This window comes from Accipiter gentilis, chromosome 1 (assembly GCF_929443795.1).
Source record: "Accipiter gentilis chromosome 1, bAccGen1.1, whole genome shotgun sequence".
Lineage (NCBI taxonomy): Eukaryota > Metazoa > Chordata > Aves > Accipitriformes > Accipitridae > Astur > Astur gentilis.
Window position 1 is genome coordinate 22,476,741 of NC_064880.1, and position 26,570 is coordinate 22,503,310.

General features: G+C 34.3%; 1 protein-coding gene across 1 annotated transcript in view; it reads right to left on the bottom strand.

The window, feature by feature from the left end:
• LOC126053268 (splicing factor 3B subunit 1) overlaps window positions 1-26,570 on the bottom strand; it is a 647,576-nt gene that overhangs the window by 58,487 nt on the left and 562,519 nt on the right. The window contains exons 27-40 of the mRNA XM_049790888.1: window positions 26,350-26,477; window positions 24,959-25,171; window positions 23,758-23,856; window positions 20,074-20,322; window positions 16,939-17,088; window positions 15,677-15,859; window positions 14,653-14,829; window positions 14,226-14,357; window positions 13,354-13,578; window positions 11,744-11,941; window positions 7,637-7,792; window positions 5,775-5,943; window positions 3,083-3,209; window positions 1,984-2,203 (exon numbers count right to left, since the gene is read on the bottom strand). Coding sequence (XP_049646845.1) covers window positions 1,984-2,203; window positions 3,083-3,209; window positions 5,775-5,943; window positions 7,637-7,792; window positions 11,744-11,941; window positions 13,354-13,578; window positions 14,226-14,357; window positions 14,653-14,829; window positions 15,677-15,859; window positions 16,939-17,088; window positions 20,074-20,322; window positions 23,758-23,856; window positions 24,959-25,171; window positions 26,350-26,477 — 2,426 coding nt within the window. The remainder of the gene's footprint in view (window positions 1-1,983; window positions 2,204-3,082; window positions 3,210-5,774; window positions 5,944-7,636; window positions 7,793-11,743; window positions 11,942-13,353; window positions 13,579-14,225; window positions 14,358-14,652; window positions 14,830-15,676; window positions 15,860-16,938; window positions 17,089-20,073; window positions 20,323-23,757; window positions 23,857-24,958; window positions 25,172-26,349; window positions 26,478-26,570) is intronic.

Below are 26,570 nucleotides of genomic sequence, written 5' to 3' on the forward strand. Positions count from 1 at the left end.
GTGAAGAACATGAATAGATTGCCTGGAAGTCTGAACATCCTTCATCTTCAGAGAATTGTAAGAAATTTTCAGAAAAAAAACCACTTCAAAAGTTACTGTTCCTTTCTTTATGTGGTCCTGCTTTGGGGAATGACAATGGACTAGATGATCATGAAAGATCTCTTCCATGGTCACTTTATGCTGATTTGATTCTATGAGCTAAAGCTAAATATTTAAAAAGCAACAACTATCAATGACCTTACTTTCTTTTAAACCAGGAAAAAACAAAGAGCAGATATCACCTATATGGGGCTTTTTCCTCTTGTTTTTAAAAGGGATGTTTCACTTGAGATCTTTCAGTGTGTCTAAACTATTGTGACTGTGTATTGGTTTTATGTGGCAAGGTTTTGGTAGCCGGGGGGGGGGGGGGGGGTGTTACAGGGATGGCTTCTGTAAGAAGCTGCTGGAAGCTTCCCCTGTATTCAAGAGAGCGCGAGCCCATACCAGCCGGCTCTAAGATGGACCTGCCGCCAGACAAGGCCGAGCCAATCAGTGATAGTGGTAATGCCTCTGTGATAACATTGTTAAGAAGGAAAAAAGTTGGGACGGGGAGAAACAGCCGCCGGAGTGAGAACATGGAAGAGAAACAAGCCTGCGGACACCGAGGTCAGTGAAGAAGGAGAGGGAGGAGATGCTCCAGGTGCCGGAGCGAAGATTCCCCTGCAGCCCATGGTGAAGACCCCGGTGAGGCAGGCTGTCCCCCTGCAGTCCAGAGAGGTCCACAGTGGAGCAGATACCCACCTGCAGCCCGTGGAGGACCCCACGCCGGAGCAGGTGGGTTCCCAAAGGAGGCTGTGAGCCTGTGGAAAGCCTGCACTGGAGAAGGGTCCTGGCAGGACCTGCGGATCTGTTGAGAGAGGAGCCCATGGAGCAGGTTTTCTGGCAGGATTTGTGACCCCGTGGGGGACCCACGCTGGAGCAGTGTGCTCCTGAAGGACTGCACACCGTGGAAAGGACCCATGCCGGAGCAGTTTGTGAAGAACTGCAGCCCGTGGGAATGGCCCGCATTGAAGGAGTTTGCGGATGACTGTCTCTGGTGGGTGGGACCCCATGCTAGAGCAGGGGAGGAGTGTGATGAGCCCTCGCCCTGAGGATGTGAAGCAGCAGAAAATAATGTGTGATGACCATAAACGCCATCCCTGTCCCCCTGTGCTGCTGGGGGGGGGCTTGGTGGTGAAATCAGGGAGTGAAGTTGTGCCTGGGAAGAAGGGAGGGGTGGTGGGAAGGTGTTCTGAGATTTTGTTTTATTTCTCATTACCTTGCTCTGGTTGATTTGTAATAAATTGAGTTAACTTTCCCAAATTGAGTCTGTTTTGCCCGTGATGGTAATTAGTGAATGATCTCTCCTGTCCTTATCTCGACCCGCAAGCTTTTTGTTATAATTTTCTCTCTCCCCTGTCCAGCTGAGGATGGGGGAGTGATAGAACAGCTTTGGTGGGCACCTGGCGTTCAGCCAGGGTCAACCCATCACAGACTGAAAGACAGGAAGCATTTGCTGAAGTCAGTAAGCTCAAGAATTTCTTCTAAAGGCAGTCCAGAAGTAAAGAAAAAAAAAAAAAAGTAGGGACTAAATGTTAAATCACTCAAAATTTCCAGTGACCCAGGACTACTTGCTGTTCTTCTCACTGTTGATTAGGGTTTTTTGGATGAAGGAGAGAAGGAATGGAAAGGATTGTGCAGGCATTCAAAGCAGCAAATAGAGATTACATAATCACATGAAAGTGAAGGCATCAACAATCAACTTGTCTACTAAGATATGATTCATACTTTGAAAAAAGTCTGATTTCCTCTGTCCACACAGTATACAGAATCCTTTCTCCTGGGTGTGATACCAGTTCACAGCTATTAGCCAATAGGACATGGCATTACAAAAAGATTAATACACAAATCCACATCTTTTTCTTATTTGTAACAAATACCATTTCTTGGTATTGAATGATTTACCTCATGAACCCAGAGACGTTTTATCATTCCTGCAGATTCTGTTGTTTCAGGCCTTGACAGGCAAACACCTTGAATTACACGTGAAAAGTCACGGAGATTGAACAAATAGTGAGATTTTGCTGGAGTAGGAAGCAGATTCTTCATAGCTTCTTTATACATACGCATGGTTCCATTAATAATTTGTGGAGTAAGTTCTACATATTGTGATGGAAAGCTATAACTGACAAGTTATAAAAGGTGGTAAGAACAGAAGGATTCTCATAATTCCATCATACTAGCATGTGAATTAATAAATAATATTGTATATGCACACTGATTTACTTGTAAGTTCATACCAATTTTTAAGTTCTATGATTATACTTCCTCACAGGCAGTTTTACAAATCTTAGTTCTTTTGCTGGATTAGCAGATTAACTCCGCAAATCAAATCTAGTAACTGTGGAACATGCTGACAAATTTGGCTATGCTAGATAGCTAATTATACCCTTTTCCCCCCTCATTTTTATGACTAACAGGAGCAACAGGTAAGTCAGTTCAAATAGCCCTTGCTGTCTTCTGGGACCTCTCTCCCTCAAAAGGGTCAGAAGCTGTGAAATAACAAACTTGGTCTGGAAACAGGAGATGAGCATCTTTTGGGGCTTAGCTGTCAGAATAGATAGACAATGAAAGCTGAAGTCTATTCCTAATAATGGAATTAAAAATTATGCCGTAATGAAAGGCAAAAGAAAGACTAAGCCTTCTCAAACCACAAAAAATTTAAGAGCAGTTTCCAGTTCTACTCTTTGAATAATAACTATGCAAATTCTATTCTTATTTACTATACATCACAAAATACTGTATGACAGAAATATCTCAACTAACTGAATTAGCCTCAGCTAATCTAAACCTCTGTTAGAGACTTCACAACAAGAACTTTACCATTGGAGTATTTTAAGATGAGCCCTACTTCTGTGGAGTAATGAATAACTCAAAAGGCACAGGATACAAAAGATTCTGATTCTTTTCAAGAGCAGTGTTCTACAAACATACATTGGAGACTTCCTAGTACCATAATTTAAACACTGACTTTGATTTTTCACAATACATAGAGATCACTTACCATACCGTTAGATGCCAGTCTAAGATTCTAGAAAAAATTGTGTACATGGATTCATCATCAAACTCATTAATAGTAACAGTATTGAAGTGTCGCAAGAATCGTGGTGTTACTGGGTTTCGACCACCACCTAAATATTAGAAAGCATTAATATTATAACTAATAGCAAAATTTAAAATAAAACAGTAAAAGCCTAGCAATTTTTTTCTAATATTCATCTTTGATTCAGCTAGCAGACTCACATAGAAAAGTACCACACCTTGACATAAACCTAAGGAAAGCAACATGCAGTTCAGTGTCAATCCGTTCTCCTGTAACCAAGTCTGTAAAATACAGACTGAATAATCAAGTGTAGATAAATAGATTTGACACTGTTTTAACTAGGCTTCTGTTATAAAAGAAAACTTTTATTATAAACTCCAAACCCATGTTCTTGATTTTCAAAGCATCCCAATGAAAGAAGCCTCTACAAGTCATGCTGTATACTTTATTCAATTTAAATTTTATCTCAGTTCTCGAGTTAGTAGTTTTAATGACTAGATTGTGATTTGGACAATGAAGCTATGTATGGAAATAAGAGGATGTAAACCAGAAATTTATTGGATACTTGCTCCTTCTATTTGGAATTCAGGGTTAAGCTGCTGCACAGTGTGTTCAACCTTCCTAAAGCAGCAAATCAGAAAAAAGTAGCTGAAAACGGGCAATCTACCATCCCTAACATCAGGAACATACCTAAGGGCAACCAAATTAGCATACGTGACTTTGTAGCTCAGGCATGACCCTGCACTAATGAAACGAAAAGACTCCTGGCCTGGAGCTGTCTCACATTCAGCCACCTGAGACTGCAAGCAGAATTAGTGATTGTCTATATTTAGCTGTGTATGCATTACTAGTATCTGCTGACAAATCTCAGTATTTTATGCTAAATAAACCAGTTATTCATCCTACTTCCTTCTACCCCAATGAAGGTCATCTCTCAGACACAGTAGTTTACAATGCTTCTTGAAGTTTACATGTGCATTGATGGCAAAATTACACAAGCCATTAGGATATAAATATGAATTTTACCCAAAAGATAATCCTTTCCTAATATAAATTTTAAACCTAGATTTAACAAAATACTTTTAAATGTTCTTTAAATAGTTTTATATTTGCTTCAATAGCAATATACACTATATACGTGTTTGGATTTCAGATTTTCATTTCTTATTAGAAGAAAAAAAATAAACACAAGCTGGAAAGGAGAATATAATTTTATGAGTTCTGGAAGTAGTTCCCTGTACAAGGATACTAAAATAAATTATTCAGCCTGAAGCTGAATTGTGATATTTGACACAAATAATTAGGACCATAACTTGTACATTTGATCAATCCATTTTTCACCATTCAACCAGAAGTGTGCTGGAACAAAATTAGCTGTAAACTTCTGCTGGGAAAGGAAAATTTGACCCAATTTCAGAGCAGTTGAAAGTCACTTCTACACTATCACCCTGGAACAGGACTGTAGCATGAAGAGATGCTTTACAGAAAAAGCACCTCCAAGATATGGCTATTTCTGATATAAAAAACAAACAAACAAACCAAAACACCAAAAAAACCTACCCAAACAAAAAAACACACACACACACAAAAAAAAAAAAAAGGACCTGTGCAATTAAGTTATGCCAGAACATAGTACAAGACATGACTTCACTTAAGCTTTAGAAAAAATGAAGATGTAAAATTTTAAAATTCTTTCACAGTTTCCTTCTGCTCAGTTATTCCACAGACTAGTACTCAGATCAAGTGCTTTGAACTGTGGATGAACACTGTCTCTAATCTAAAATGATTGCAAAATGCAGTTTTGCTTCTTCAGGAAACCAGATAGGTGAAACAGCAGTGGACCCCTATCCCATGGGCATTCATCACTGTCCCAAACACAAAAGTTGTATCAGCAAAGAACTGGTGTGTTTGTGTGTGTAAACAACTCTACAAAAGAAAGGAGGAAAGTCCAGGGCGACTGAAGCAGAAAAGAGAAGGAAAGTACCAAACATATCCTGATTAAACATTGTAAATGTGCCCAGCTATGACAAACTTTTTAGGTGGTATGTTACAGACAGGGCTGTGAAGAATTCTGTGAAAAGAAATTCTGTTACATGATTCCTGCTGTAGTGAAGGAAATAGATCGTATAGATTCCTTAAAAGCAAACACAACAGCATCAAAGAAACATTAATTCCTCATGTTAACTGATAAAATATGCCAGACTCATTTTTTTAAACTAAATAGCTCAAAGTCAGGCTATCAGAAATATAATGATGTCTTTGCATCATATGCCTTTTTTTTTTCTTTTTTTTTCTTTGCCAAATAAAGTCAGGTTTATCTGCCTAAGAACATCATGTAGTGCTATTTAGAAAAGTTTTGAAGAAGAATAAAATCGTAGGCCAATGGAGGGTGTCATTAGACCAAAGGGATTTCATAAATATACTTTGTAGGTACATTCTGGTCTTCCTGAAAAGCAATATTTCTTCCTGGCAGGCTTGTGTAGTCTCTCTGCTGCTCCTCAACTACTCTACTATGACTGCTGTTCATGTTTCCTGCAAGGAAAGGGTTCCCCGAGTCCTATCCCTAAAAGACCCAAACTGTAAAACTATGCATCAATAAGCATTCAGCCTTTGGAAATCAAACAGGAAAAAGAATTTAAGACACATCTCTTACCTGGTGGTCCCATTGCACACACAATCTGAACATCTATAAGTTTAATCATTGAGCAGTCTTTAAGGTCATACCAATTCCAGTGATCTAACCACTGCCGTAGTAATTCAACAGGCGGTTGAGCACCATAGACTTCTCGTGCTGGCATATTAACATCATCTACAAATACAACCTGAAAAGAAAAACATAAAGTATTTTGCATTTATTTCTTTTACTGAATATAGTCCATCATTTCCACTTGATTCTGGAAACACTGCACATCAATTCACTCCCATTAAAATTGATGGGAGCGATACACATTAAATACGTGTTTTTGAAAAGCAGCCCTAAGCTCTTAATGGAGTTGCTGCTGAGTTAAATAAAAATAAAAATTGTGTCACTCTAAAGCCACTAGAAAACATACCTATAGAGGGGAGAAAAACTGTGCTTCTCTTCTTATTTCTGACTGTGTTTAACGAAAGATGGTAAACTAATAGTTGCTCTTTAAACCTTACTGTGCTTCTTACATGGCTTTTCTTGGAAAAAAAGATGGAGTCAAGAAGATCCACAAAAATCTCAAACTTTAGTTAGACTATGGTTCTGGTTTTAAATCTATTAAACATTACAACTTTCTTGGCACTGCTGTTCCTAAAGCATAGACCACTGCTGATTGGGAAACATCTTCATGCAACTAATTTAATGCAACTGATGCAAGTTCTAGAAACACATGCATTTTATCCCCCTTTCTTCTCATTCTCTAACTGATACAGAGTAGAAATTTGGTCAAAAGAAAAACAGATTAAATCATGGGCCTTGTATCTTTTTTTAGCACTGCAGTTTGGGCAACATACTGAAATGGTTTGAAGTGTTCTTGACTAATTCAGATGAAGACAAAATTTATTCCTTCAAAATATCTTTACATTTTTAAGACTGGGCTAAAATACATCTTAAAAGAATATCTTGGAGGGAGAGGCAGGGGAAGACCTTAAAACACCGTAACTTTTAAATAGTAATTCCTTAAGGAACTTCCAACATTACCATATTTTGCTCTTGATAATAAGCATTTATTAAATAATAGCTAGGAAATACTGAAAATAAGAAAAAAACAAGGCTGCAAATACAAAAAGTCTATAGGCATCCTAAAAGTGCCAGTATTAAATCATACACATCTATCACTGCATTTTAAACATAATAATTTTTAAACTTTCCTTAAAAGCTAAATTCTTCCTTAATCTGGGTTGAAAAAAAAAAAAGATAATATAAACTCCTTAGATTTCAATTTTCAGTCTCACTGCAACTCTTCTAGAAAGAGGAGAAAAGGATTTTCCCACTGCAGAAAAATAAGGGGGGGGTGTCTAGTCTAATATCCTTCTTGAGCTTCTGAGTATTCAGAGTTCCACTGATCTTGAAGGGTTTAGCAGGCATCAGTGATAACAACATAAAAGATTCAAATCTCCTTTAACACTACCAAAATCATTGAACTATCCAGGTTGGAAGGAACCTTGGAGTTCATCTAGTCCAACCTCATGCTCAACGCTGAGTTCTCAACAATGATTTCATACCAGCAACAAGCTTACCCATACAGAACTCTTATCTCAAGGATAAGATCACAAAAATATGGAGGGGGAAGTATGACAATGCTGTTCACAGTTATTCATATCATATCTCATATTTTCTTCTGTTGATTAAAACAGGATGCATATTACTGGGAGAAGGGAGAAAGAAGAGAAACACGAGGCACTAAATTAGAAGAATTAGAACTCTGACAGGTTATTTCAAATTGAGCATCCTTTCCTGATATCACCTATGATCAGTTGAGAAAATAATGCATTTACATATTTGTTTGTATTTAAACATTTATTTACATACAGAAATATATCAGTTACCATTCTTTTCCCAAGAGGAGGTCCAAAAATTCCTCTTCTCCTCTTATCCAGCTTGGACATTATAATATTCTGAGTCTGAGCTGCTGTAGTTTGTGCTGAAAAGTTAATGACCAGTGGCTTGTAGACTTCTTTATTCAAATTATTTAAAAGAAAATTCTGGAAGGATTGTGAGGAGGAGGAAGTTAAACTATATACATAGATAAACAAATTTTATAGCACCTTAGCAAACAGCAATCAGACATTTTCGTAATATTTTTATTTCACTTAAAATGATATAGTAGTAATTAATCTCTAAGAGAATTCTAATCATCATGTTTCATCAGATAAACCAATATTTTTTAATAATTCAAAACATAATAAACTTAATTTGTCAGAGAAAAATTTCTACCCTCCATATAGACATTTTCACATTTTCTCAAAAAAGAAACCCAAAAACCTACGTAGTGTATTATATAAATTCAGTATGTTAATATTTTTCACTCACAATACTTCATAGTACTAATTAGAGTTGATACATACTGCCTGTACTAATCCAAACTCAAATTTGCAAAAGTATCCACAGGTCCAAATATTTATGCCTAGTTTTGAAGAGTTTCCAGGAATATTTCCTTCAAAGGGCATAGCAAGAATACCTAAAGATAAGCTTTACCATCAAGATTGGTAATATTTTATAATGCTAACTACTTTCCAAAGTCCCTTATGTTAGCTGCAATTTAACCTCTGCGGGAAATCTGGATCAAAGACAGTATTTCAAGTAAGAGTGAATGGGATTCATTTCTTACCCACATGGGAGTAAAACCACAGGGGGAAGATACCCTTCCATCCTTCCAGCAGTTGCTACAGAGCTTTATTGCATGTAAAGTAATGTCTCTAATGACTAGTCTAATCTCTGTCAACAGCTATTGAGACCATTCATACCATATAGCATTTTCAGCAGAAAGAATGTTTAATCTCTATCTTTGAAGGAAAAATCTGAGCTGCTGCACAAAAAATACAACGACAACAATTTACGGAAACCAGAGCAATGGAACTCAAGGGCCATATTTCTTTTGTTCTTTTAATCAGTTCTGAACTCCCAAGAAATACCACGTTCTTAACTGTCAGCCCAAAAATTAACTAGGCAGTAGAAACTAGTCAAATTCTTCATTATAAACAAATGTTTTACTCATGCTTTATTATATTTCTGACATCAATATTCCAGGAATGGTCTTTTATGAACAGATCTCCTTCAAGTCTTAACACTTATTTTCTTCAAAATTATTTCAGAAAAGTAACTTTAAAAAAAAATAAGTTAAATAATCCCGAGTAACTTCACAGTTAATTTTAATGAAGTTTAAAGGAAGGAAAGATAACAGACTCAAGACCATGAAGCCAAATTTATTTCATCTGCTTACATAACTTTCAAGTTTTGCTCCCTCTGCAAAACAATTGAATGTACACAGGCTTCATGCTGATTGCACCGGAACAATCAACAGAAGCAAAATCCTCTACAAAAAGACGTACTGGAGAAAAAAAAAGAACAAAAAAAATCAATTTTGTGCTGCTCAGAGGAATGGGTTCTTCCTCCTCTCTTATGATTTACTTAGAGAATCTCATTAGCTACAAATGCAATAATGGCTTTGCCATACCTCCACTCACATATCCCCTTTATACCTCAAAAGTATACTTTCCCATGGATCTAGGTGGAACCCAGGGAAAAAAGTGCTGAATACAGTTCCATTGCCTGTCAGACTTTAATGGTCTCCTAGAAAGATTGATGGTATCAGGATGTAACTCATAGCATCTGTCAGATCGGTCTGAAGAATTAAAATTTACCTAAAATTTTTAATCTAGATCATTAGAATAATTTTCTATATTACCCATATTGTTATTTTAAAAACCACATGAAAAATTAAAATGAACAAAGCATCACTTGGTGACTGAAGATGAAAAAAATAATCTATCCCAAAATAATGATGACTCAATTATTTCAAAAAGATATTAAAACCTGCTTTCAATTATACAGTCTGACTTATCCCTGTAGACAAAAAAGGTCATATTGTAGACATGGAAAAAATAAAATTAAAAAAACCTATCTTGATTTCTTATTCTAACCTGAAGTTCAATGCTTTCTACAAGATTGTTATTCCCTTTGATTAGAATTTCACAAGCTCTGAGAAAGAGATTGCATTTGGCTGTACTAACTACTTACATTAAATGTTTTTATTACTTACTACCATGTGTTTTGATTATACTTAGTCCTGAGTGTGCCTAATAATATCTTGCCTCTTTCAATATAAAACTGCACACTGGTAACTTAAAAAACAGCTGTTTTTTCTCTTCAGTGCTCAGTGCCTATCTTATTTATTAAACAGAATTCAAATCATATTCAAAGACAAAATTAATAATTTTCTTACAAGCTTTTCTATGGTACACACCAGTACAAAGATATGGAAAGGTAAAGGGCAAAATATTATCCAGGTAGATATCTAACTTCAAATAAGAACAACCTGATTTTTTAAGAACAGCGCTTCTGCTAATCAGAACCTATGGATTCAGATCAGCCCTCCAGAAAACAAGGAACACAATAATTGCCTGTGAAAAGTTGGACTTAGCTGACTTGTCTGCTGTTACAGAGGGCTTCCATCACTGACAGGGACAGAATCCATCCCCCAAAGCTGCTGAATTTTTCTGAATTTACTGCAAGTTTTTGAAGCTCTGCAAGTGAAGCAGAGGTTCTACATAAAACAGCCTTTCTTCTTTTTAAAAAAAAAAATAATGTAAAAAGACTAACACCCATAACAGTAAGACTGGAAACCGGGGCGGGGGTGTGTGTGTGTGTGTGTATATGCATATTCAAGAGTTTATCATAATGAATGCACAAGACATGTCAGATTATTGTATAAGGTAGAATTTATTAGCTTCTGAACTTTCTATTATACTACCTTAATAGTCTTTTTAATGTATTGCATGTGTCATATATAGAAATATGCAATATAATATTAGTCTATGTAAGATGGCTGATATGAGATACCAATGTCAAATATTAAACAATTGTTGACATTGCTACTTCCTAGAAAATTAGACTCACGTTGAAACAATTAACTGTTTATATACTGGAAAAAACTGTCCTTTTTTTTTCCTTTCTACAGGAACATCATATCAAGCTTAAAAATCCTAAAACTAGATCAAGTATTAGTATTTTGCTGAGAAGATTTTGTTTCAGAAATAAAAGAAACTGTGTACTGCTAGAAGCTAAAGTCAAATTAGATTGTCATTATTATTTGTGTTTCTTTTTCATTTTCTCTCAAAGACAAGGATAAGACAGGTAAAGAATATTTGGCATTCTATAAAACAGGACACACAATTGTTTTGACTTAAAATTTTTCTCTTGAAATGGGCAGTTGCTTTTCATTGTAATGACCAGATATAGCTAACTGGTTATCTGAAGAAAACTGCCTGGGAAGACCTTGACTGGCCAATTTCCCTTCCTACTATAGTCTTTTTCTATAAAGAATTTTTTTGTAATATTGCTATAATTTTTTGCCTTCATATTTCTTTAAGTAACAAAATTCTTGTTCTTCCCTGTTTTCCAGTGCATGGAGTTGTCATAGTAGCATCTGACTAGGAAAGGTTATCTACTAAACTTTTCCACAATGATAGCAGTACACATTTTTGCTGCTTCTAACTCTAGGATGTATGCATTTCATTTCTTTTTGTTTTGAGCAATCCTGACTGCATGTCCTATTAAATGTTTACTCTTCTGTGTGTCAGTATCTGTCTGGACTCTTCCAACTATATCTACAATCTTAATGCAAAGTAAATCAATACAGGACCCAAACTGAATAGTCCTGTTTGCGTTCTATTAGCAGCTTATTCCTGTGGATATCTGGGTGCTTCTTAAGAATTTAGGCTGGAAGTGCAGAGAAGAAAAATAAAAAATAAAAAAAAATCCAAAACCACAAGCTACAACCTTCTGCTATGCAGCTGCATTTTTAGTTGTGCATAATTTCATTTCACGTTATCCAACAATTCATGTCTCTTTTTCCTTTTTAAAAAAATTATCGAATTATTACTCACTTTACCCCTTTTATAATTATGTCTAATCTCATTATTAAAAGTACTTACAGTAATATAGGTACTTTTCCCAGTTCCTGTTGGCCCCACAAATATAGAAGGTTTTTGATGTACTGTCAACAATTCCATCAATGCCGTATATCGAACAGTATCCAGAGATGGTACAATTATTTCATTAAACATCATATCTTGAGGTATAGGAGGAGCTGATTTGAGTGTTTCCACCCAGGGTTCCCAAATTCCTGCTCCCTATTTTAATTTATATGAAAGTCATACATTTATAATAAACCGGAAAAAACAGCATAGAACCAATGGAAATAGAAAAATCAAAGTTCTATGACTTAACAGATGGGGTTATCTACCAATATTTGAAAGGATTAAAAAATAATTTCATATATTTGTTTCAGAATGCAGCGCTTTCAATTTGACAGTACTTAAAAAGAAACATAACACCTGTGTCTGAAGCATGCAATTACTGAAAGACAAGGACTTTATCTTACCTTTTATATCTCTACACATATCATATAATGGAAAAATGCATATATTTATATATACATTATATATAGCATATAAATATGTAACAAAATAGAAAATTACGGTATAAATTTAATCACTAAAACTAAAAAAGCATAGTCAGCCTTTTCACAGACTCTCATTCATAATAAATACCTCCAAACTATAGAATTTGAAGGCAGATTAATTTTAGTGCTGAAGCTCCACAGCAAAGCTTTCTCTTCTAGATCAGCCTGCTAGAGGAGTCTTGAAAGATGTCAAAACTTTTCAGCCGTAAATCAATATAAGGAGATTTTTTTTAAAATTGTAAAAAGCCCTGAAACAATTTTATGTTCTATCCTATCCGCAACAATTTTCATCTTGAGATAAAAGTCATGTGAAATTCCTAGAGATTGCTCTCTCCTAAAGTCTTTCTTAGAGGAGGCATATTCCCACCCCGAACATAAAAAACCCTTTACTGGAAGAACATGATTTTATGGATTATGATCAGAAGACATAAAGCCTTTACCACTGATTGACATCTCAGCCACTTTCCTTTGCAAGGAATCATGCATGAGCTGAAATCTGGACAAAAGTAATTCTCATTGTACTGCAACAGGACTTCACAGGAATGACAAACTCAAAAAAAAGTACATCTATTTTATCTTGGAGTCTCTGAAGCATACTAGATCCAGTTTGAGAAGTTTTCTTCTCCACTGGGAGAGATGCATCATGGATTCACATCTCAATCCCAAGTAAAAGGGGCAAAGAAGAGGCAGAGAAGTAGCCTACTACAGTAATGAGAAAGTTATGGCCTAAAGTATGTCAAGTGCTTCCTCAAGCTAAGAAAAGGGCTGAAACCCAACATAAAATAATCTTGCAAGAAATCAAGAACTAAAAAATAATAGAAAAAAATAATTGGTTGAGATTTGCTGCTAACTGGTTCTGCCACAACAGGCAATTATTCTGGTAGCCAAAATAACAGGCTTTGGTACTGCAAGTCCCAGCCAGAACACTAGACCACTAGCTTGCAAGGACAGACATCTGGCCTATTCAGTGATAAAAGATGCAGGCAGCAGAAACAAATTTATGATAACAATACGCATCTTGTAGCATTCATAAAAGATTCCTTCAGAATGGAAGTCCATATCTTACTTTGCAATCCTCACCTTTTTGACAAACCGATAATCATAAATTGTTCCTTCTGTTGGAAATGGGATTGTGAAAGCTTTTGAAGGCTGTTGATCAATACTGCTCAACAATTTGTATCGTTGCCTTGTCTCCTGACTAATTGGTCCATTAAGCATTCCTCGCACAACTTTGTCAAATTTCAGTCGATCATCTTCTTTACAGCTAGCTCCTACAGACCATATCAGTGAAAACAAAAAAATACCCTAGAGTTGGAAAAAAAACCAAAATGTAACTTCAGTACCTGCATTTACAAAGTTCTTGTCAAAGGAATCTTTGCCACAAATCACAGTAGAATTACACTGGACCAACCTGACTTTTATGTATGTGGTATGGAACCATGCTGCTGGTAAAATAGAACACCATTATGTTAACTATCAACATCTGATCACCTTTGCTGTGCAGCAAAATGCCTGACCTGTTCATCTCAGAGCTGTTATTTTGAGAAAGTTCAAGCATAAACTGCTTTTTATTGCAGAACAATTTAGATTATCTTTCTTTTATTCAAATGCCTATCTGATACAGTGACATCTATGTCTCTTAACAGGGCTTTCCTTGAATTGTAATCCTTAGATAGCATTGGTCTAACTAGTAATAAACTGAGATACCAGAAACTGGAGAATCAAATAAAATTTTGCCTGGTTTGTATAAAATTCATTAAATTTATATCAAGACATCAAACACGTCAGACTCAACTATGTATCAATTATAAAGAAGGTAATAGTATTTTCTTAAATGGACATTACAAAATATGTATTCTAATTACACAATATAGGTTTTATTGCTTGTGAAGTCCATTTCACTAAAGCCTGGTTTGCACATGCCTATTCTGTATGTTAAGCAACCTGCATACCTCAAGACAAGAAAAAATGTCATTGTCATTCATAGCTTTAACTTTGGCGTCATCAGCAAATTCATCCATCATGCAGTCCATCAGATTCATTAGTGATCTAATTAAGTTTGTATCTGAAGTAGGAGACAGTTCCTGAAAAGAAAGAAGAAATACCCTCAGCTGCAGGTGTGTTTTACTCAGTGAAAAGAGACTGCTAGATGGTGGGGGCTTTTCCCTCACTATGAAAATAAAAAACCTTGTAGGATAAATGCGTCAAAAATACATTCAGAAGGAAGTTAAACACCACACAGAAACCTTGCTCACTCACAGCCTTTATCTTAACAGCTATAAACTAATACGGTGCAAATAAAATTATTTGTTCCTTTGGTACTTTGAAGTGAAAACAATCCATACGCTCTTAGTTTCTCAGAAAAATTCTTTATCCTACCTTTGTGTATTTCCTAATAAACTCAAGACAGAGTGGAACCATTCTGTCAAACAGGCCTATTATAAATTTTTTATGCACAGAGCTGATTCCTGAATGCATTTTATTTAGCCAGGACATCATTAATGGTCTCCAGCCTAACATATGCGGCTCCATATAGACCATACCACACCTTGAAACCTAAAAATAAAGAAACAAACAGTTGCATGTTATTTTATGCAATCTGCAAAGATTTTTCCTATCTAAATAAATAACATTCAGTTAAATAAAATAAAATAACATTTAGTGTTATAACATACAGCTTCAGGGATTATTAGAAGCTGGTATAAAATGTACAGTGGGGTTCTGTGAGCCCTTAGACAGACAAGTTTCAAAACTAGCTTTATTTCTTCAGCCAACAGGAGACCTAATGTCTAAGACCAATTTTCCTCTTAAATAGAATTAGTTCCCAACATTAAGGTCACAAAAGATAATATACTAGAGTGCCTAACACTTAATTTTTAATTAAGTTTTATATAATTTTTAAGTAAAAATGCCTTCCCAGTATGACTACACAGATATTTTGTTCTGTTTATATTATTATCTGAACCTCTATTCATATTTAAAAGAAAATTTTTGCATTCCCCAGTGTGCCATCAGAAAAACTAGGCGTGATATAGACAGGTGCCAGAAACTCAGTGACTGTTGGTTTTACGAAAATTTGTCTGAGAGATTAAATACTTGCACATGAATGATGTTATATTTCTTGTCAGGCACTTGCAAGAGTTGGACTCTGAACAGTTACAGGGTCTCCTCTATATGTAATTTACATTACATATGTAAATATGTAAATTTTCACAACATCTTGTGCAATTATGAAAAATTTAAACATGAAAACCAAGCTACGGTGTTCTTTATTTTAAACATATATCAAAGAAATACAAACTTTTTATTAGTAGTCTCAGTTAAGTATATTTTTTAAAAATTAGAATATATATCACAATAATCAAAGACATTTGTAATCACTCTTTCAAAGACAGGTACTTACAGTAGCAGGAGAAGCAACTTCTAAATCCATTGGTTCAAAAATAAGGCTCATTTGCTGTGACATTTTGATGATCTCTCCACTCATAAGGCACAACTTTTTATTATCATCAAGCACAGTATTCATATTCTCAATCCATACTGCATCCACTGGTCCATCAAAAACCAACCATTTTCTATCCGGAGTCTGGTTTGCAGAAAATATTTTTAATCAAATATTTGCAATTTATTTTATTACATTCACTGTAAAATAAATATTTTAGGTCTAAAGTTATTTTCCACAAAAAATAACTGAAAGAGCTCAGAGAGTTGTATTCACAAGCAATTTCTGAAATCACAGTCTATATTCAGTTTCATTTTATAACTTTAAAGCATATACTGTAGTTAACTATAGAAGGTTAATATCTTTGACTGTTTTCTTTCAGTTACACTTGCAATGTAGTACATTGTTTCTGTCAAACTACAACATATTCAAATACTTTGACTTACGACACAGTGAGACTTAATACAAGTTGCTACTCATCCGTAATACCTACTGCACATTTATCATTGAAGTCAATAGGACTAATTTAAGGAATATGGTAATATCTAAACGTAGTGTGTCTGGTTTTTTACAACATAAGCAAATAGTCATAGGTATTCATCATATTTCTTACAGGAAATTGCAAAGCAGTTGTGCAGTTCTGCAAATGTTATTAGAGATGGTGAACTTTACATTGATCAACTTCAATATACTGTTAGTTTATTTAAGTTTACAGGGGCAAAGAGTCAGATACTGCAATTGCTAGCAAAAAGTAAAGTATTTGTCTGGTAGATACATCTTTTACTATACTCAGTGAAAATTTTTCAATGGACTTTAATAGAAGGTCAGCCATAAGCCACACTTAGACAGCAGTTTCTTCCAAATTAATCATCAGAATACCCATATACATAAACAGCATACATTTGGGCCATAATCAGACGAAATAAGGAATGACAATATGGTAGAAAGATTAAATATTCATTTATTTACAACATACGCAAACAAACAAACAAACAACCTTTATCTTCACACAAGGACTTCTGAACCACAAATCTTAGTTCACTAGCATCCAGAAAGGACTTTGCATGGAGCATACTACAATCAAGCCAAACTGCAGTCTCTGCATTCAAATGATTAAGAACATGAATCCTACAATGGTTGTGCAAACAACATGGAATTTAAATCCAAAATGTATAAATTGAAAAGTCATTTCCCAAAATTCTCTAAGCCTCTTAAGCACTTACTGGGGAAGAAGCAAATGCTCTGAAGCTCACTGCTAGGATGCCATCTGACCATTCATGTGACACTGGATCAAATTGTCCATATAGCTGACCCATTGTTATGGATTTGGGATTTAAAACAGTGATCTGAACTTTATTTTCTTCCATCAGCCCCTGAAGACACAAAAGTAATAAACTTTGTTAACACCAAACACAGAATTTATTATGCCATTTGTTTTATTTTTAATTTTACAGTTATATATTATTATATCTTCATAAAAAATTTGATCAGTTTCCAGCAGGAAAGACATAACACATACTGTGTGTGAAAGATGGTTTACAAGTGTCTAAAGACAATTATCCCAACTTTATCATGTGCAGTTGGAAGTCTAAGTTTATTATTGAACATTGGCTTGATAAATGAAAACAGAATCCAAGTTCTATTCTTACACTTAGAGGGATTACAACAGGCCAAGCCCTTTCATCTCTCTATCCCATTTTTCCCATGTTTAAGGAATAAATATGAATGCCTTGGAAAATTTCTGAGATTTATGTCAAAATGAGGTTACAAAGTTGGTTTGGGGTTTTGGTTGTGGGTTGTTTTGGTTTTGTTTTTTTACTTAAACCATGTAAAAAATATCTAATTTTACTTTTTGATTAAAATTCAACTAATTATTTGCTTCTCTCCTTGTGCCTAAATGTGACATTTAATACTGCACACATCAGAGATCAGGTGGCTGAAAAACCACTGTTCTACAGGAATTGATTACAAGCAAAAGTGACAAACTGCAAACACTCATTTGAACACGTACTTACTATAGCCTTAAAATATAAGAAACATCTATCCCTGATTTAAGAAAAAAACCTCTTTCCTTCCAAAAGCAGCCCTAGTGTTTATGAACTTGAACTGAGAAATCTGGAGTTCGGCCCCATTTCCTGTCTGCTCTGACTGCCTTCTTCCCATAGATACACATAACCTTTCTTTGTTTCCCTTCATGAAATATAAAATGCAGGAATTTTTATTATACTATTTCAAAGGAGAAACAAGTATGTTTATAAAAAAGTATGATTACAACTTCTGTTTCTGACAGTTTGTATTGAATTACAATTCATTCTAACTTACTTTTTTATTTCACCAAAGTCAATATTCAGAGGGAAATTTAATATTTAAAGGAAGGGTAAAATTGATAACATCTTGGAAAGACTTATAAGCTATGTGAACCACAAACACACAAGCATGACAAAAATACAATTTAAAAAAAAAAAAAAAAAAAAAGTACAGCAACTTTGTCAGAGTTGCCCAGCTAAAAAAATTAAAATGCTGTTGCAATGACAAAAATCTAGATTTATAATCTTCAAGGTTTGCAAGTACATTACATTTGTATTATTTCTGTTAGCAGCTTCTTACCTCATTCATCACAAATCTCTCCTTCTCATCTTACTCATCCCAATCCTCCCTAATTATAAAATTCAGATATAGTCTCAATAGAGCTGCTAGAGTTCCCAGAACTAAACACTAATCAGTTCAGATCAATGAGAAGATTTTCTTCAAGATGGTAAAAATCCTCCAAAAAGACAATTGTTATCATAATCAAAATAAAATTTTTGTTGATTAGTTGGATACCAGTTCTTTTAGGAGGAAAAAAAAAAAGAAAAGGAAAAAAAAAAAAAAGGGGGGGGGGGTAAGGAAAAAAAAAAAAAAAAAAAAAGACGCTCCAATAGGTGTAATGGCCATGAAATTAATCATTAGAGTTGATTGGGAAGATGAGCTAACAGGAAGAAAATCATCAGATAAAAATTTCTTACTCTATCACATAACTTCTTTCTTTACCAAACAGAAATGGAAAGGAGTGGGCAACGATTCACTGAATTAAAAAGAAAAGCAGAAAGTTAAATACTGTTTCACTGGAGTGACAGGCAGGAACAGAATTTCACCTACATACCTAAAGCAAAAGCTTCACAATTTAATTTATAATATAGGAAGCAACTATGTAACAGCTTTTAATAAATGAACATAAGAACAGAGTTCTGTTTGACAGCAATACCAATGTGAAAGTCTAGCCAGTCTAGTCTTGCTGATACCTGTAAAAGAATACAAGGTGCCTGCCTGAAGATCACCATTAAGGAAATGAAACAATTTTGCTAAGTTCGTTGGTTGCAGGTTTCCAGTCAGCCAGTCAGAAGAAATTCAGCATCCTGAAGATCAATTATGCTTCATGGCTATTACTATTTTTCTCTGGCGGTGCCTGGAGTTCACCGAGTCAGCCAGTCACCTCTCAAGTCCCAAATCCTAAACACTTCATTTCAGAAACAGCTACAAAAGCGCCTTGTACAGGGTTCACATTCCATCCTAGCAGATCAGACTAGACTAAATCTAGGGGTCCTTAGAGCACTTAAGACAATAACTATGATTAGATTATTCTGCAAAAGCCTCCACAGCCCACATGGCAGGATTCCAGAGATCACACATGAAACAAATATTTTGATGGCTTGAATTTGAGCAAGATTTGGTATAGCTATACTACTGGACCACTTAAATGTTCCACAGATAACAATTATTACCCATTTCTCCTATGTCAGGTGAGAAGTTACTTAGCAGAACAGATCTTGGATTTGTTTCATATCCAAAATTTGTCTGAAAAACTAAAATACTCTGGTTTCAAAAATAATCAAAATTTTACACTGGTTTCTGGGTTTACATGGGTTTATGACATTCTTATCAGAAAATATTCCAAAATTTGTATAAATTTATGAATCAGATTCATTATTTGGTGTAGTTCTAAACTGAATAATCTCTGTTAAAAGAGAGTTCAGCAGCTCTCATGAGTAAGTAGGAAATCTGGTATAAAGCTTTCACAGGGAACAGTTTATCATAAAATTTCAAGTAGCTTATTCATTCCTTGTCCAATCCAATGAAAGAATTTAGAGAAAACACCATGTGTAGAAACACATGAAATGTATGAAATGTGTTTATATTTAAAATTGGGTCATCCAAAGTAAGTTTGGAAGTACAGCTTCTCAATCAAATTCTTTAGCTTTTCCTTGTACTTTTAAGTTCCTTCAAGTAACTTGTGTATTCAGTATAAACACTAAAATGTGTTTATAAAATCTGTTTGAAAACAGTTTTCATCAGAAACATTTATAAAAATGTTTAGATACCTTCTCACATATGTCTCCCAATGCTCCTGCCAGAACTCGATATGCACATGTTTTTCCTCCAAAAGGCTCTCCAACTATCATAAAGCCATGACGCACAATCATCATCTCATATATCTGCAGGATCTTCATAGTAAATACATCAGTCATTTGCAAATTCATAGCATCACAGTTTGTTCTGATGGCTTCCAATAGGTCATTGTAGTCTGGTTTTGGTAGCTTCACACCAGGAAACAAGTCAGAAGTAATACCCTATCCAAACAGTTAATTGGAAAGTACACTTATTTTCACAGTAATTTGGTTTGAAATTTACGCAATCAACCCTTTGTTGACACTAGGCAGACTAATACCTATTTTGAGTAAAATAAAATAATAATGAATTTCATGTCACTCTTGTCTGAGCCAAAAATCTGCCTTTGTACTTTATTATTGATTTTTCATGTATCTTTTTCAGGTTTACCTGGGCACATAGAGAAGTGATTAACTAAGCATATGCTTTCCTGATAAACATTAGCTTTTATTAAACTAGTTTATAAAACTTCCAATTAGAAAATGGAGAAAGCATTTACCTTTTTTTCCTCAATAACTGAAAAATAATTAACTGAAATCTAAATTTAAAAGCAAAGATCCTGCAGTTTTGCTTACAACAAAAGAAAGATAGAGAATAAACTGAAGATATAACAAATGAGACAAAGAATCTCTGGGCTACCATTTCGACTAGACACACCTGCAGTACCAACTTGGAAAGCAAAGATTACTGAAAAAAAAATTTCAAATTAAAACATATTCTTTAGAAATGAATGAAGACAGCAATTATCGGTGAACTTAGAATAGCATTATTTTGACATTTTTCCTGTTAGTATGTAGGTTGGTTTCCTTCTACTGTGTGCCTTGGTTTTCTTTTAGCGCTGTTCGTTTCCACTGTTAACATCTTTATGAGCATACCACATCCTGACCTTAAAGTGTTTTATTAAAGTGTATTAAAATGCATGTTTAACATTCTGTGCTACCAGGGGCATGTTTAACAATTGACTATAACAAAACCAGGGCTTTTCCAATGAAAATAATCATATTTCCCAAGTAGAAATATCAAGCTGTGTTTAAGGTGAGCAGCTTTTCTTGTCTGAAACACATTTGATGTAAAATTTCCATTGGTTGTTCACCTCCTACACTTTTTCTCCACACTCTCTGTTAAAGAATTAGATTTATACACTTGTGCTAGAGTACGGTCTTTCTGTGCTTACTAGATTTTATAACTAATATAAGGAGAGAAAAAAAAATTATTAATCACTTCCTTCTTACAAAATAGATGACATAATTATGGGGAAATGTAGGTATACCATATTAAAAGAAAACATTTACTATCACAGCATAAGTTGTACTGCCACTTTGAACTGGCAAAAGTGTCATCTTAACAACAGAGCAGGATCAATATTATAAACAAACCCATTAATAGGGCCCAAAGACTTTATGATAGGCCCAATGCAATATACTACAGGATAGTAGTAAAGGAAAAATCTTTTTTTTAAGTGTTAAAAATCAACATTCAAAAATCTGGACAGACCATAAATAATTGAAAACAAAGCAAAGCAGAGTTTTGAGCAAAACAAGACAGAGAAAGCATGTATCATTTGTATGCTCCTACATAAACACAGAAGAGTTACTGTGTATCTCAAGCCAGATGTACCTGACTACACTGGAGATCTGAACAACAAGGGCAAAACCAGCAAAATGAAAATTAATGTGGGAGGACATGGGTGTTTCCAATTTCCTTCAAGTGTGATATATAAATTGAGGAAAGAAATTAATATCTCTCATATTAAAAGTGGTAATCATTCTTAAAGGTATATTTAAAATTTTAACTTACATTACTGCTGCTGAACCTAAATGTTTTTAAAATTCTTTCTGTATCTGATAAGAATTTCAAAGCTACTTTATTCCAGAAGTAACACAATTCGGCTACTACAATTCCCACATACTCTAGGCCTAACTTACTGTTGACCCTTAAATCTGTCCCCCAATAGATAACTAATTACAGTGACATTGTGGCATCATGCTCATTTGTTGGTGTTTTTCCTTGTAACATGCATGTGTTCTGTACTGACGTAATCATCTAGTTTAATCCCATTTATTGGCCTTATATTCTTTAGTCTTTTGCTGTTTACAAGTTGATAATGTGATACTTTCTAGTTTCAATTTATAAAATTTTTCCTATTTTGGGGATATACCAACAAGAAAAATATTAGTACGTGCAAGGCTATTTCATCTTTAAATAAGCATCCATTTCTTATTCTACAAAAGTGAAAAATGTATAGTATTACTTCACAAATGTACTTAGAATTAATTTCTGTACACTAAATTCTAAACATTGCTATTCTTAAAGACTGAAAAACTTAAGAGAAACAACTAGTGGAGATGCTTCAATTTTCTCAGACAACTTCTCTAAATTTATCTCCACTATTTCAAAACTTATGGAAATATGAAATCTCCCTTCATGCTCATGACTTGTTTTCAGGAACAAGTGTGTAATTTAAGCAGATTTTTAATTAGATTAGAGTAACAATGTCCAGAGACATATGTTCAGTTTCTAATTCATTACGTTTTCATATAACTTTGGGCAAGGCAATTACCTTTTTTGTGCTTCAGATTTCTAAGGTTTTTTCTTAAAATTCCTGAAGGAAAGAGCTTCCATATTACTTTCATGTCCTCATGGATGTTTTCTTATAGAAATTACCTCATTGTATTCCATTATAAAATTACACAAAAATAAGTATTATTCACTGAAAATATAATTGCAACTAATATGACTACTAAAATATACCTATTACTCTCCAAAACAACTCATGAGAGTTTTTGATGTTGCAAGTGTATAATTGCACACAAATTCCCATGGTTGTATATGAAGAAATATTTTTTTTTTTTTCCAAATAAAATCTTTCCACCAATATTTAAAAAGGTACACATGAAGGACAATGTTTTCACAGTTTCCAAACATCTATATAAACCAGCCCAGATCCTTTCTTCTGTTTCTAACAAGACACAGAATCTCACAGCTACCAAAGTCAATTGCTAATTGTTCCTAATGAATTTCACAGCTCATATTTGTGTTGGGCATTTCTGGTTCAATCACAGGTATATTAAACAAGCCTATCCTGCAGTAATGTTAGAAGTCCAATCCAAATGGCACATATTAGGACACAGACTCACTGTGTTAGTGCATCTTGTAAATCAGGGGAAGTAAGTTACGGTTCATTTTCTCCAGCTCAGTTCCATACCGAGATCAGCTCAGGAAAAGAATGAATGTAGGCCACTTAGTCTATTTACTGTTTTGCACATGTTTTAAAAGAAAATCCAAATTTTCTCTTATAAAGAGGACACTATTAGTACCTACCAATTTCCTAAGAATATAAGGTACTCTGAAATCTTGAACACATGATATATTAAATAAGTATGTTACCATTTCAAGCAGTAGACTTGGCAGAAACTTTCATTGGTCTAAACTATCAAAACCCAAATGCTCGCTATATTTGCTAAGAAGGAACAGTTACAACTAAGTTTTAAACTCATTACAGGTTAGATTTTAAAAGTCTTTGGTCCATCTCTCTGACAAACCTGTTACATAATATTTTTATCAACTAGTATTTTTAGCGAGCTCTTGACATTACTAAAAATCTGTGTGTTTTCTACCTCAAAAAGTGGTAAATCATGTGCCAAGAATTTAGGCAGGTTGACATCTGTAATGGATCTAAGGAGCAAAATTTCTTCATCTTCCGATGGATATTTCAACTAAAAAATACAAAAAATGGAGTTAGTTAATTTTTATAGTTTCAAATACCAGGTGTTAAGCTTGCTTGTTTTACTGAACATTTCCTGTTGTGCCTCTATGCAATTATTCTGGCAGGTTCAGGCCCACTGATAACAACGTATGTTCTGGATGTATGTTTATACATTCATATCAAGGTGTTTGCACTAGGTTTCCATAGTCAGGCCAATTTCACTTCAGTTTATGCCCAGTGATAGGTGTTACTATAAATTTGATATGACATTTTTTCCTAAACTATTGATTTTTTTCTAAGATGTATTCCTTTTCTTCCTAAGAAGGATAATTTTCCCTACTTTGATGTAAAACTTCTGCCTTCAGCAAAGTGGAAATTCTAAAAGCTTGCATGTAGATCTCACTCCCAGTTTGGTTTTTTTGGTGTGTTTTTTTTTTTTTTTTTTTTTTTTAAAAAAAGTGCCTTTTCTGCCACAATACATAGCTTAGTTACTGATTTTGAGTTTGGGGGGGGGGGGGGGGAGGGTGTAATAGTAGGATTATAGGTTGAAAAAAAAAAATGGAAGAGAATTATAAATTATACCAGTCTACCTAAATAAAAATAACTGAATTAATAAAACAACAGCTTAGTAAAATGTATGCATTCATCCACAATGCAAGCCAAAACAATATACTACATCCTACACCATTTTTCTTAAAGATAAAAGTGTGATCAAAGTCACATGTGGCAGATATTAGCCAGTGTGTTTCTGGAAAGCATTCACATACTATGGCAAAGGTGTCTGAACCTGACCAGAAAAGCAGAACAAAGCAGTGGCCAACATGCAAACAACTCAGTAAACCTGCATTTAACTAGAATTCTTGAAAGATAATCAGCACACTTAATAGGCACGTCATTCAGTGACAACTCATTTGGTGAATGGCCCAGTAGCTTTATCTTTTCTTGACTTTCCCCAGCTTATGCCCTAATAGATAACCTTTTCATTTTCATAGATATCACAGGATGACATTTTGAACAGCTACTGGCCATTATGTAGAATAGTGTACCTTCTGTTACAAAAGAGTCATGTTACTAAGTTATTGGATGACAAAGAAAATTCAAAAATCATTTACCTTCAGATTGCCAGCAGCAGTGAGTACTGACTTCACAGCTCTCATTCCATAATCATAATGGTGCTGAGAAGACAACTGCTCTGAACACAGACGATACGTAGCCACAATTTTTATAGACAGAGGTCGAGCAGTAACAAAACCACAAGAATACAGAACAATCTCTGCAATCATGGCATAATCAGGAACCATCATAGCTACTGTTCTAAAGAGAGCCTATTAAACATATATATGGAAAATCACGTCAGAAAAAATTATACCACATTATTATACAAAACTTTCTTCTACAATTACATAAACCGCTATTTTTTTCATTATTTCATTAATATAGTGAAAGCCAATTAAATTTAACTATCACAATTATGACTACAATATATTTAATGGCTTTCCATAAATGCTTACAAATACTTTATTTTCAATTGTGACAATTCATGGTTGTAGGTCTTCTTCATTCAAGATTAACAACAAAAACACATAAAACACCACAAGCTCTAGAAGAAATAGGGGAGTGCAATACAACTACCACAAATAAGTTGATGCTGTCAGACTCCTACTAGCATTGTTTAGCTGCAACCTATGCTTCAATTTTACCATTGTTCTACCAAACAAGCATCAGAATACTTTCAAACAGACAAAACTTTTGCTACGTTTCATATTCTACCTGAACGTTTTTTAAATTATCCTTTCATCTCTACAAGTAGTATTTTTGAATCTTATATTCATACAATGTGTTAGTGAGTAAATTTCTCAGACAGATCTGAGAAATATTTACAAAGACTGTACACTTCCATGTTTTTATTAATTTATCAAGATATTTGCTCAGATTTCCTTTTCTTTCCATGGACAAAGGACAAATATATTTAAAGATTAAGAGAGGATGTAGCACTCTTGTAACAGTCACTCAATAATAAACTTAAACAGAATATATATCTCTTACATTAAAAACACCGCAAGTCCCTTCAGATCAACCCAAAAGATCAGAAAAAAACAGAAATTAATAAAAACCTATGGTTTTATTCAATATTAAGATACTATTCACTGCTTGTGCACTATAAAGTGTTCCTTTTAGTTTTTGAACTTTTGGGTGCTTAGCCAGGAAACACATGAAGTTGGGGGGTTTTAACTTACTCTTTTTTATCCTGACAGTCAGACCTTGAATCAAGCAACCACTTCCTGACATTCTAAAATTTAGTTTATTCCTATTTTTCAGTCTAATTATCCTTTTCACTTTCTTTTTCTTCTCAGAGAAGACAATTTTTACACTAGTGTAATCAAAAACTGAAGGTAACCAATACTAAATACTCTTAAAAATTTCTATATTTGACAAAAAGTGATTTCTTTTTTACTTTCTGTATTAGCTATTAAAAGTAATAAAATGATAAGTGTTATAATACCTTAAGATTATCGGGAAGCTCTGAACGCCCAGCATAACCAGGATTCATGGTAATGAAGACAGCACATGTAGGGTTCAGTTTCAGTTCAGTTCCTTCAAATACTATTAAATTAGATCCTGAATTAATGCCTATGGAGAAATAAAAACTAATGTCATTGCTGGGCAGGTTTTGTTGCATCTTTATTCGTTGTCATATGTAAGTGAAAGATATGATTAAAATAA